The 13538-nt window shown below is 53.7% G+C and overlaps 1 protein-coding gene across 1 annotated transcript in view; it reads left to right on the plus strand.

Annotated features, from left to right (window-relative positions):
• PMEPA1 (prostate transmembrane protein, androgen induced 1) overlaps positions 1-1464 on the plus strand; it is a 49305-nt gene extending 47841 nt beyond the window's left edge. The window contains exon 4 of the mRNA XM_084887272.1: positions 84-1464. Coding sequence (XP_084743398.1) covers positions 84-611 — 528 coding nt within the window. The 3' untranslated portion in view covers positions 612-1464. The remainder of the gene's footprint in view (positions 1-83) is intronic.
• The last annotated feature ends 12074 nt before the right edge of the window (positions 1465-13538 follow it).

Consider the following 13538-nt stretch of genomic DNA (forward strand, 5'->3'; position numbering starts at 1 on the left):
TTTCCCCAGAGAGCAGGGCCGCGCACCCATCCTTGCTTCGGGTCCTGCTTCTGGGGACCCTCACTCTGCTCCGCTCCCTCCAGCCTCAGGTCTACGCCCCGCCGAGGCCCACGGACCGCCTGGCCGCGCCGCCCTTCGCCCAGCGGGACCGCTTCCACCGCTTCCAGCCCACCTACCCCTACCTGCAGCATGAGATCGACCTGCCGCCCACCATCTCGCTGTCGGACGGGGAGGAGCCACCGCCCTACCAGGGCCCCTGCACCCTCCAGCTGCGGGACCCCGAGCAGCAGCTGGAGCTCAACCGCGAGTCGGTGCGCGCGCCCCCAAACAGGACCATCTTCGACAGCGACCTGATGGACAGCGCCGTGCTGGGCGGCCCCTGTCCCCCCAGCAGCAACTCGGGCATCAGCGCCACGTGCTACGGGGGCGGCGGGCGCATGGAGGGGCCGCCCCCCACCTACAGCGAGGTCATCGGGCACTACCCCGGCGCCGCCGCCTTCCAGCACCAGCCGAGCAGCGGGCCGGCCGCCCTGCTGGAGGGGGCCCGGCTGCACCCCGCGCACCTCGCCGCCTGGAGCCCCGAGGAGAAGCAGAAGGGACACCCCCTCTAGGCCCGGCGCCAGCCGTGGTGGGTGAGAGGCACACACTCGCACTTCGAAGGAGAGAGGGGAGGCCCCCTTCCCCCTCCCCGTGTATAAATAGTCACGTGTCTGTCTGGTCCGGATGCACAAGCTCCGAAAGCTTGCAGGACAGCCAACACACACACACACAGAGACCATGTTTCTTTGCTGAGCCCCGTCTTGAAGGCAAAAAAAAGAGAAGAAACAATTCTACCCTAGTCTTTTTTTTCTGTTGCTAGTCCAGCTTCGTGAAGGCTTCCTTTCGTTTGTTCATGACGATCTCACTTAACTTTAAAAAGAAAAACATATTTGCACAAAACCTTTGTTTAAAGATCTGCAATATTATATATAAAAGTCTATATAAAGTAAGAAAAGCTGTATGTCTGAGGGCAGGAGTATTTTTGTATTAGAAGAGTCCTATTGAACACACACACAGGCCGTCTCCTGCGCGAGGAGAGGAGCGGCCGCCCGGAGGGCCGGCTCCGAGCGTGTGTACTCACCTTGTAAAGAAAGCGATGACAGAGCAGGGGTCTAGAGTTATTTATATAAATGTTGAGCTTTTGCACTATTTTTTAATATAACTATGTCAGTGCTTGTTGGACGGAAACTTATCGCATTTGTCGAGACTCTGAGGGAGAGATGTCGCGCACTGCGGCGGGCAGAGAGGCTGGGACAGTGCAGCCGTCCCGCCCGGGGCAGGCTCTCCCTCCTCACACATTCCCGCCCGAGGGGGACACGCCTCCTCCTCGGGGTCAGAACAGCCTTTGAATCGCATGAAATAGAGGCACCGAGTTCCAGGTGGTGGCTTTGCTTCCCCAAATGAAATAAACTGTTACTGAAGGAATTTGAGTTTTCCCTCCTATTTTTCATTTTTAATCATGAAGGTCCCCGTAGGCGGGGGCAAAGGTGCTGCTATGGACACGCCGAGGGGGCAGATGACTTGGTGTGCAGAATTCAGTGGTGGCCCCATAATGGGTCGGTTAAGGCCTGTGCAGTCCACTGGCTACAGGAAAGGCCCAGAGTCTTAGTCCTGTGCTCCTCCCTGTCTTGCTCTCCATGTGTGATTCCCACTTAACGGGCCAAACACAAGGTCAGAAGTGAAGAAGCGACACTCCCAGGACGAGCAGAGGGGCCGTCACAGCCTCTGCACCCCGCGCTTGAGGCTGTGGGCCCGGGCTGGGGACATCGGCCCAGGGGCCCTGTAAGACCCGGGAAGTCATTGGGTCTGGCCCTGCCAAGGCCTCAGGGGTGAGCGAGTTAAATGTCTGACCGAGCAGGGGTGATTTTGGATGGCCCGCGGATGAATAAAGCTTCCCCACCCCTGCTTGGCAGCGGGTCCTCCGCCTTCTCTCCATCCCGTTCCTCCTGGACGCAGTCCTGTTCCATGTGTTTCTCTCCCTGTGTTCCCCTCAGCATCTTCCTCAGACGTGATTCCTGTTTACCGGGTTCCACTGAGTAGATTGGGGTGTGGGGAGAGCCCTCGTGGGTGTGCGTGGGCACACGTGTGTGCGAGTGGAGCTGAATGGCAGGAAGTGGAGTTGGGGGTCCCTTGGTGTCTGCCGAGGACGGTGGCTGGAGCTGGAGCCCTTTCTCCCGGTGAGGACTCGCTAATCTCCATGAGAAGTGACCCCCCAGCCGGCAGCCCCCCACCCCCACCCCCCACCCCCACCCACGGAGGTGTCCTCATTTCCGACAGAATGCCAACTAGCCGGCAGACGTAAGAGAGAGATGAGGCCATAACTATTGTTTTTAAGCAACTATTTTATTACTTGAAAAATGAAAACCGGGGAACAGTTTTGACGTTCTGACCATTTGAACTCTGTTTATAGGCACACTTCACAAACAGCCGAGCACCAGGCAAGGCCATTTTGTCCTCGGCCAGCCTGGCAGGGGCGCCTGCCTCACAGCACCCACCTCTCCGTGGTCTTACTGGAGCGTGCTGCCCTCCGAGAGGGTTCTTTTCTAGGGCCGCGCAGACGCCCTGCCACCTGTGCAGACAGGACAGGGACAGTTTCTAGGGAACGGTTTTAAAGGTACGTTTCCCGGGAGCCCCCTAGTGCCTTACTGAGGAAGCACTGGCTCCGGTCGCCCGGACCCACCTCCCGCTCCTGGCCCGCAAAGGGCTGCTGCTTCTCACACCCCCTTTGCCCTCCCTCATCCAAGCCCACTGCCCTCCACCTGCCTCCTCCTGGGCCAGGCGGCCCCTGCTGCCCCATCCTCCCTGGCCGAGTACTGTGCTTACTGCCCCCCATCCCCTTAGGGCGGAAACCTGGAAGTGGGCCTCGTTTGTGTGAGCGGCATCAGCCAAAAGCCAGCGTGCAGCGCCCCCGGTCCTCTGAACCTCCTTACCGGTCTGGTCCGAGCTGCTGTACTTGCGGAGTGAGGAGGAAGCTGGCAGCCGACCTCAGCGGGTTGGAGGGCAGAGCTGGCTCCTCTGATCAGCCCCAGTCAGTGCTGGTCCTGCAGGCCAGGTCGCCATGCGGGCCTGTCCCTGGGCTCGAGCCCAGCAGGTGACAGCTGGGGCATGCATCGCAAGAGAACAGTGGTGTGTGTTCCCAGAAATTGGCGCCGTAGCTAAGCTCTGGGTTTCTCTGAACCCCAGAGCTGGGGTGGGGGTCGGGGGGCACGATTTCCTCTAGGTCTCCACTGTCAGGCTGTTACCCTTGAAAAGCCTTTGCGCACCCTCAGGAGGCCCCCTGTTGCCGGTAGAGGGTTGGGGGGTCTTTAGAAGTGCTGGTTGGAGGGGACCACCGGGTTGGGCTCAGAAAAGGGGTGGAGCTCGGCTGTCTCTAATGCTCATTGTTTTCCTGCCTGTCAGTCATCACATCCCCGCACCCCGTTCCCACCAAGCCTGGTCCGGGCACACGGACTCGGCAAAATCCACGGTGAGCCGTCGACGTCCTCAGAGCCCAGGGTCTGTGCTCAGAGCTAAGCGACCCCAACCCCGGGCGGCGAGCACCGCATCCGTCCCCGTCCTTGTCCGTCTTGTCTGTGAATTCTGTGTTTCAGAGATTCCTCGTTTCTACATGTAACGCAAAGCTTCCGGGCCCATAAAACATCCCTGTGACAAGGGAAGAATTGTCCTCCTCCGGAATCTGGGCTTCAGACGTTGCTGTGACCGTGGGGCGGCGAAGGCCGCCGGACCCCGCAGCGGTGTGCGATGGCGGCTCCCACCGGTGTCCTTGGCACCGGGATGCTCGCCTTTGCCGCCTGTGTCCCGACTCCGTCAAACTGCAAACTGTCCGTGTCACTGGACTGGACCGGGCTCACTCTGTATTCGACGCCAGGCCACGGGCCCGATGATGGCTTGTTATCAATAATCAGTGACGAGGATGACATTCTGAAGAGCTGCAATACTTACACAATAAATTTTACAATCTTTGGAACGAGGCTGGTTTAGTTCTTTGGTCGTTCCCCTGCCCCCTTTGCCCTCGGCAACAACCCCCGGCCCCTGCGGAGCTGCCCCACAGAGCTGCCGGAGACCTTGGCCAGTTCCTTCTGCCCCTGCTGTAGGGCAGGGGGCCCCGTGCAACGCGAGCTCGGGCGGGTGGTTTTAGCAAGAGAGGTGGTGTTTGGGTTAAAGGAATTTCCAAAACATTACCTACTTTTCCTCTTTGGGAAATTTTTAAATCACCAAAGCGTGACAAAGGCTCTGATAAGGTCTGCGAGAAACTGAGGTGGGGTTCTTCTAGGAGTAAACTCTGAGACGTGCCTCTGGGTGAAGGGAGGTGTCACAGTTGTCTCCCAGGGAAACCAGGGAGTCGGAAGTGGATCACAGAAACCCAAAAGGGATCTCAGGGGTCTGAGTGGGGCACCCACAGTGCCCACGACAGAAACTTGCTTATTTCTCTCATATCTAAGGGCTGCTTTTCAATCAGCCCAAACAGAGGCCATAACCCGAACGATGACCAGTTTGGTCTCAGCCCCAAGGTTTCCTAAGCGTCTGGGCCACAGGCTCACACAGCTGCCCCGCTGTGTGGGGACGGATCTCCCTCCGGTGTACCAAAGCCTCCGATCGCACAGGCTCGGGGGAAACCTGAAGAGCTCATTCATGCTTCAGGGCAGGAGCCGGGCGGGCACCGCAGCGCTGTCTCTGGAGCCCCAGGGCTCCCTCGCTGACCCTCAGCCCCCTCATCTGTAGAATGGGTTGGTGGCGGTACCTGTGAGCTGGTCACGCTTGGTGTCTGAAAGGGTGCCTGTCACATGCAAATTTGAGCCACTTTTGTTAGTTAGTTACGGGCTCCAAGGATGGGTTTCCAGTAACCCAGTGCCCCCGGAGCTTCTGGGCCGGTGTGTAGGTCTGGGGCTGAGCTCACAGGCAGCACCTCCCCAGGGAGTCAGGACAGAAGAGCCTTTCCCAGCGGGAGGGGAGCCTGGGTTCCAATGGGAAGGAGACCCCCCCTTCCCCCCCCCCCCCACACACTTGAGAATAGCCCAAGCAGTACAGCCGTGTCCGTCCAGAGCTGTGGTCAGCAAACTGCGGCTCACAAGCCACATGTGGCTCTTTGGCCCCTTGAGTGTGGCTCTTCCACAAAACACCACAGCCTGAGCCAGTCTATTTTGAAGAAGTGGCGTTAGAAGAAGTTTAAGTTTTACAATCGCTGTCCTGTTGATATTTGGCTCTGTTGACCACTGGTCCAGAATAGTGGCTGACCTCAGAACAGCTGGCGTTTTGGGAGCATCTGTTAGACTGCAAGCAGATGCTAAGGTGGCTGCTCATTGGGGTGCTGAGGAGGCTCCTGGGGTACCCGTGCATCAAGCCCAACTCCAGACATGGAGGAACTCACTGGGACCACAGCACAGCCCGAGAGGGCAAGAGTGGGCTGTCAGAGGAGAGGGCGGCTGGGGAAGGCTGCGTCATTGCGCCCAGAGGCATGAGGAAGAAAAGGAGGGAGAGGGTGAGCCGGCGGCTGCGTGAGCACCGGACGCCAGGGCCTCGGCAGGCCGCGCTGACCCGTAAAGCGGCGCCCTGGAGGAGAGGCTGAGCCGCACTGCACAGCGACCAGGGAGGGCGTGGCGAGGCCTGTATGGAGTGGGGCACCGAGCACATGGCTGGGAACGTACCAGGCCATCCCGATGCGGCCGGGAGAAGGGCCGAAGCCTGCCCTCCTGCCCTCAGAGCCGGTCCCACGGGCCAGCCCCCATGCCAGCGCCCGGGACGCGGCTCAGCTGTGACCGTCCGGATTCCGTTGTCGGCAGATTTCCGGTGGAGGCTGTCCCGTGGCCTCCATTCTCTGGTGGGTGAAGAGAAGTTGTTGGTTTTTATTTTTATTATTTTTTAAAATATATTTTATTGATTTTTTAGAGAAAGGAAGGGAGAGGGATAGAGAGTTAGAAACAGCGATGAGAGAGAAACATTAATCTGCTGCCTCCTGCACAACCCCCACTGGAGATGTGCCCACAACCACGGTACATGCCCTCGACCAGAATCGAACTCGGGACCTTTCAGTGAGTCAAACAGTTTCCGGCACGTTGGCTTTTAGTATGTCCACTTGTTTCTTCTTGTGAGAATGATGACTTCAAGGCTGTTTGCACCTCACACTGGAAACAGAAGTTCCCTGTAAAAATAAAAGTTCTCTTTGTTTAGAAGGTGAGCTAGACTTACACCCTATGGAACGCACAGGTAGCACCCAGTGGGCTTAGTGTAGGCACAACATTGTGCCCCCATCCCCGGGCCGAATTCCAGGCGTCCCCATCTCCCCAGTGAAACTTTGCTCCGTTCCAGTCCTTCCCCAGCACCGGGCAGCCACAGTCCTCTTCCTGTTTCCGTGGGTTTGCCTACTTCAGACATTTTGTATAAGCAGAGTCATGCAATCTGTGACCTTTTTCTTAGATTGTGTGTCTGGCTGCTTTTCCTCAGCCTATGTTTTCCAAGGCTCGTTCATGGTGTCGCGAGCATCAATACACTTTTCGGTGAGTCCCATTCCATCGTGTGGGTGGACTATTACAGGTGTTTATCCATTGCTCAGTTGGTGAACATTGGGGTAGACCCCACGTTTGGTGAGTCTGAGTAATGCCGCCCTGAACACTCATGTACAAGTTTCTGTGCGGACATATGTTTTCACTTATCCTCGGAGAGGAACTAGCCGGTTGGGTCACATGGTAGTTTTATATTTATCTGTTTGAAGATCTGCCAAACTGTTTTCCTCATCAGCAGCACCAACTCACATCCTACCAGCATGAATGAGGCCCCAATTCCCACATCCTCACCAGCACTCGCTCTTTCCCTTTCTTTCTTTCTTTTTTTTTTTTTTTTAAATATATTGTATTGATTTTTTTACAGAGAGGAAGGGAGAGGGAAAGAGAGTTAGAAACATTGATGAAAGAGAAACATCGACCAGCTGCCTCCTGCACACACCCCACTGGGGATGTGCTCACAACCAAGGTACATGCCCTTGACCAGAATCAAACCTGGGACCTTTCAGTCCACAGGCCAACGCTCTGTCCACTGAGCCAAACCGGTTAGGATCCCTTTCTTAAAATTATTACGTTTAAGGCTATCTGGTGGGCGTGAGGTATCGTCTCATTGTGGTTTTGAGTTGCATTTCCCTGAGGATGAATGATGGCCAGCATGTTTTCACCTACTTACTGAATGTTTGCATTTCCTCTTTGGGGAGACATCCATTCAAACTCTTGGCCAATTTTTAAAAATATATATATTTTATTGGTTTTTTTTAGAGAGAGGAAGGGAGAGGGATAGAGAGTTAGAAACATCAATGAGAGAGAAACATGGATCAGCTGCCTCCTGTACGCCCCCTTCTGGGGATGTGCCCGCAACCAAGGTACATGCTCTTGACTAGAATCAAACCGGGGACCCTTCAGTCCACAGGCCGACACTCTGAGGTTTTGGCTCTTTACCCATTTTTTAAACTGATCCTAAAGAGAGGAAGGAGAGAGAGAGAGAGAGAGAGAGAGAGAGAGAGAGAGAGAGAGAGAGAGAGAGAGAGAGAAACATTGGTCAGTTGCCTCGTGAACCCTAACAGGGATGACGCTCCAACCAACTGAGCCGCAGCAGGCCCTTCGCCCATTTTCTATTGGGTGACTTGCCTTTTATTGTTGAATTGTAATATGTCTGTATTCCGGATACTAGATCCCTCCTAGATACAGAAAACGCTCCCACTCTTCGTGTTTTCCTTTGCACGAACGTTTTTAATTTTCATGAATTATTTATTCATTAGTTTATTGGTGTTATATTGAAGAAACCATTGCCCAAACCCTGGTTTTTATGCAGATTTACACCTGTTTCCTCTAAGAGGTTTCTAGGGTTAGCTCTTCTATTTAGGTCTCCGATCTGTTCTGAGTTAACTCTTGCACTTGGCACAAGGTAGCAGTACAAACCCTGCCTTCTGCACCTGGGTGTCCCGTCTTCCTTGCATCATCTGTTGAAGACTCTTCTTTGCTCTGTTCGGTTGCCTCTGCATCCTTGTCAAAAATCAACCCACCACAACGGTATGGGTTTACTTCTGGGCTCTCCATTCGATTTCACTGAGCTGTGACCCCTTACGTCAGCTCTACCCAGTCCTTGTTATGGTAACTTTGCAGGAACTTTCACGAATCCTCCAATTCTGTTCTCATATTTCAAGATCGTTTTGCATATCTCAAGATTCTTATGAATTTGAGGACTGGCTTTTCAGTTTTTGCACAACAGCCAGGTGGGTATCAATAAGGATGACCTTGGATCTGTAGAGGTCAGTTTGGGGACTATGGCTGCCTTCAGGAGATTAAGTCTTCCGACTCACGAGTGCAGGAGGCCTTTCCACTTAGGGAGAATTTATTCAACTACTTTCGGCGATGGTCTTGAACTATTGGTGGTGGGATTTTTTGCTAAGTTTATTTCTAAGTAATTTGTTCTTTATGATTCTTTGGTAAATGGAATTTTTCCCCAAAAATTTTACTTTGAATCTTTCACTGCTAGTCTGTAAGAATGCAGTTGATTTTTATATAATGACTAGAGGCTCAGTGCACAAAATTCATGCCCTGGGGGGGGGGGTAGTGTCCCTCAGCTCAGCCTGCACCCTCTCCAACCTGGGACCCCGAGATCGGGGGATGTCTGACTGCCGTTTGTTGAACATCCCTCTCACAATCCAGGACTGCTGGCTCCTAACCTCTTGCCTGCCTGCTTGCCTGATTGCTCCCTAACGACTCCCCTGCCAGCCTGATTAACACCTAACTGCTCCCCTGCCAGCCTGATTGCTCCCAACTGCCCTCCCCTGCTGGCCTGGTCTCCCCCAACTGCCCTCCTCTGCTGGTCTGGTTCCCCAAAACTGCTCTCCCCTGCAAGCCTGGTTCCCCCGCAACTCCCCTCCCCTGCTGGCCTGGTTGCTCCAACTGCCCTCCCCTGCCAGCCTTATCTCTCCCCCAACTGTCCTCCCCTGCCAGCCTTATCTCTCCCCCAACTTCCTCCCCTGCCAGCCTGATTGCTCCCAACTTCCCTCCCCTGCAGGCCTGTTCTTGCCCCCAACTTCCCTCCTCTGCTGGCCAATTTGGTTCTGATTGGTTGGTTTTTGTGCCAGTCAGTGTCAAAAGCTTCGCCTCCTAGGCAGCCATTGGCTCCTAATAGTTGACCCAGTTTGGGTTCTGATTGGTCGGTTTCTATGCCAATCAGCATCTCTGGGCCTATCAAAGGGACCTGATCAGAAAGGCGGGGCTGATCAGCAGCGCCAGTGGAGGCCTGGAGAGAAATGGAGGCACAGCTGCTGACCAGGCCCAGAGCTAACGAAAGAGGCAAGAGCTGATCAACAGATAAGACCCTGCTTCTCTCTTCAGGCCTCTCTCTGGGCCTGGTTCAAAGACCCCTCAGCAGTCAGTACTGGGTCACCATGCCTGCAGCCACCATGCTGCTGCAACCCAGTGCTGACTGCAGGACTGACTTCCAGTTGGTCCAGCCTCCCGATCATTGCGGACCCAGGGTTTTTATATATTAGGAATTTGTATCCTGCAATCCTGATGAACATGTTTACTAGGTCTGAAAGGTTGACTTTTATAACTTAAAAGCAACAGTTCAGAGCTGGGCTAGAACACACACCAACAGGTACAGATAGATATGCACATGCCACAAGAAGCTAGTGCTCTGATTGGCCAGGTTTGGGTCACATACTCCAGAGCATGTAGCCCAAACCTGGCCAATCAGAGCAAAGTGGGGTTAGCTCCCTTCCATCCACATGAATTGAGAAGGGAGAGAGGTGATTCTCAAAAGGAAAACTGGGAGTCCTGGTCGGGTAGCTCAGTTGGTTAGAGTGTCATCTTCATTTGCCAAGGCTGTGGGTTCAATCCCTGGCCAGGGCACATACAAAATCAGCCAATGAATGGAATAACAGATCAATGTTTCTCTTCTTCCCCCCACCCCCACTTCTCCTCTCTCCCTTTTAATAGAAAAGGAAAATTGGAGCAATTTTACCAGAAGAAGGAGGTTGGGTGCTAGGTACCGTGTTTCCCTGAAAATAAGACATCCTCCGAAAATAAGACCTACTTATAGGTTTCCTTCTGAGTGAAATATAAGGCATCCCTCCGAAAATAAGGCCCACCCCTAGGCTAAACATGAGAGATTTGGTCCACTGATTCTGAAAGAAATGGAGTCACAAGAAATTCACCAGGAAATTCAGGAATTGGATTGTTATGATGATGTTCCAGAAGATGATGACATGATTGTCATTGAATAAATGAGTAAATTCTTGATACTGTAGGATTCACAGTTTGTCTGGTTTGTGTTGACAACTACCGTACTACCGTACCGCATACAGGTAATAAATTTCCTTTATTTTCATTTAACAATAAATGTGTACTGTATTCTTCTTCATGGAAAAATAAGACATCCCCTGAAAATAATTCCTAGCACATCTTTGGGAGCAAAAATTAATATAAGACACTGTCTTATTTTCGGGGAAACCGGGTAGCTAAAAACAGCAGATGCCACCCAGCTGGCATGGTCAGTGGTTGAGTATTGACCTATGACCCAGGTTCTGGTTTGATTCCTGGTCAGGGCTCACACCTGGGTTGTGGGCTCAGTCCCTAGTAGGGGGCATACAGGAGGCAGCCAATCGATGATTTTCATCATTGATGTTTCTATCTCTCTCTTTCTCTCCCTTCCTCTCTGAAATCAACAAAAGTAGATCATAAAATCAAAAGCAGCAGAAGCCATTACACTGGACAAGTGAATGCGATAATGCCGCAAAGAAAGCTGTTTATAAACACAGCAACTCTCGCACTGCGCCTCCGAGCTGTCTCCTCTGCACCAGAGGGGAGGCAGCAGCGCCTGCACCAGCCCTCCGCACTGGTTCTGAGTTGATATTTGTTGAAATTATTTCAGCATGTGTGTCTGGCTTCCTGTCGCAGGCATTGACGGAACGTTCGGAGCGAGGAGAATGTGCGAGCCAGCAAGGGAGGCAGCACACACAGGGCGTCTGCCAAGCGGCTGGCGTTTCCTTTCGCACTCTGTACAGTTGTCCCCGAGAAAAAGCGCTGCTTCTAAAAATAAGACAAAATATTATAAAAAGCCTCACAATCAGACGCTTTGGAACAAATGATGGGTTTAAATGTGCAAATACACTTCCAAAACAAATGCCCATCTGCGTGTGCACACGTGTGTCTGTGTGCGTGCGTGAGCATGTGCGTGAGCCTGCTGGGACCCTGTGCCCCTTCCCCACATTTCCTCCCAGCCCCCTTCCACCAGCTCCCCCCTCCCCTCTGTGCTCCCTCCTTGCCTTGTGCTGCAGGCTGAGGTTGAAATCATGGTGTTCAGCTTATTAAAAGGCTTTCATTGAGCTCAGAGTAATTAAATTTGTCTCTAAAAGCATCTAACTTGATTGAGTGAACAAGTTTAAAACCGGATTGTTTTAGATCCACGGTGCTCGGCTTCTCCTGTCTGCTCTTCTCAGGGGTGGCCGGCAGAGCCACGGAGCATGAGGCCATTGGGCTGGCGCCGTGGCTGCCTGCTCCAGGTTCTAATCCTGCCCCTCTGAAACCGCCTCCCGCACTCACCGGGCCACAGTCCCGGGGGCTCCTCCTCTGATGATGTGTCTCCCCATTTCCTTCTTTTCCCTTTGGGACGGGGCAGTCCTAGCACCTCTGGCTTCCAGGTGCCTTTGAACATGTTTGAGCTGCAAAATATAGGGGCGGGGGAACATCGCAAATTTGGAATCCATATGTATTTAACTGAAAGCCTAGAAAACCTAACATGTCAAGTTCACCAATTGTTCCATTTAATCATCATTAAAAATTGCATCACATTTCATTATTTGAAACAAATTTACAGGCAAAGTCGCCCCACTTGGAGAGAATTCCTGAGACTCCCAGACACTCGGTGAAGAATTGGTGGCCAATTGTAATTAAATGAATTTCTTGTAGGCAAATAATTTTAGAGGTGAAATTATTCTTAGAAATCATGTGATTATGAAAGTAAAAGTTAGATGTGAGTTCATCCCAGTGCATTTGTTGGGCTTTCTGAAAAGAGTTGGTGGGAAGGAAGGAGCCCGAGCAGCCAGTGCCGGCCACGCCCCTCTCCCTTGCCCACCTCCAGCCCCAGGACACCTTTCCCAACCCCCACCCCCCCTGGGGTGAAATCCTCCAGGAAACATCTCAGGTTCCTACCAGGGCTCACTCCCGGCCTGCCCCGCTCCCTGACTCAGCACCACCTGCCGGTCCGCCTGCCTACCCTTCCTGCGGAGAGCTGGGGATCGGAGGGCCCGGGACTCAACCTGAACCCCCGGGCAAGCCCTGGACTGGGCAATGTGGCCTATTCTGCAGCCAGAGTGGGAAGCAGGACCAGGAACCAGTGAGGGGCCTTTCTCCTGCTCCCCCTTCCACGTGTGGCCTGGGGTTAAGGAGGCACAAAAAGCCATTTGGTGAATGACCGGCCGGATAAATGGGACTGCTCTGTCACCAGAGAGAGGGACAGCTGGAGGTCCTATGATGGTGATATAACCAGCTCCCATTTCATGAGCACATGCTGTGTGCTCAGTACTCTGCTAGCACCGTCAGCCATGACCTCACTGAACAGCAACCCCACAACTGAGGCTCAGAGGAGTAGTGGCTAGAAGGTGGGGGTGCCAGGACCAGAGCCCCAGGTTTGCCCGACCCTGGGGGCATGGGTGGCCAAGCTCTGTCTTGAAGGGCAGTGAACAGAGCCTTCGACGCAGCAGCTTTGCTTGGTCTGGGTTTCTCTCCCTCCTCCTCTGCCTCCTGGGACCTTGTGCGATCCTCTCTGGCCACCGCCAGTTCTCTGACCTTTGCCCTTGACCAAAGACATGTCACTTCCCACATTGGGTGCCTTCTGGATGCACAGGGAAATGCAGATAACACCCAGGCTGCCTGGGAGGAAGGAGACTGGGTTCGACAACACTGTGTGCGGTAAAAATATCTCTCTTCACAAAGAGCGTGAGGGAGAAGCCTAAAGACTCAGATCAGTAACGTGTTATTATCATCTGGTTTGGGCGGAGAGTTCTTAACAGTTTCTAGAAAAATACAAGCCATAGAAAATGAGCCTGCTTTTCGGGGCAAAGGGAGGTTCGGGATCCAGCAGTCAGCGGTGCCATCTGGGATTTCCTATGGCCTGTGAGGCCCTTCCCAGGCGGGTAAGGGGACCCCGGTGTCCCTGTCTCCCTTTCTCTCTCCTTTTGCCTTCCCCCCTGGCGGCAGGCCCTGAGAGCATGGAGACTGCCCTGGAACGCGGACCTATCAATAAATAGGCCCACGAATGCCCACACCTAATGGCCACAGAGGAGGCCCCTCGGGTCCTTCCATGGACGAACACCTGCGCCCCTCAATGGGAGGGACAGCTAGGTATCCTCCAATATCTGTGGCCCCGTACTGTTAAGCACCAGGGGCCCCCATTTCAGCGGGGTGCATTGCGGCCCAGAACAAAGACCATTGCCCCCGGGCCTCCCTGGCCGGGCGAGGAGATGAGTGGGACGCCAGTGGGAT

The sequence above is a fragment of the Pipistrellus hanaki genome (genome assembly GCF_964339955.1).
Source record: "Pipistrellus hanaki genome assembly, chromosome: 6".
In the NCBI taxonomy this organism is placed as follows: domain Eukaryota; kingdom Metazoa; phylum Chordata; class Mammalia; order Chiroptera; family Vespertilionidae; genus Pipistrellus; species Pipistrellus hanaki.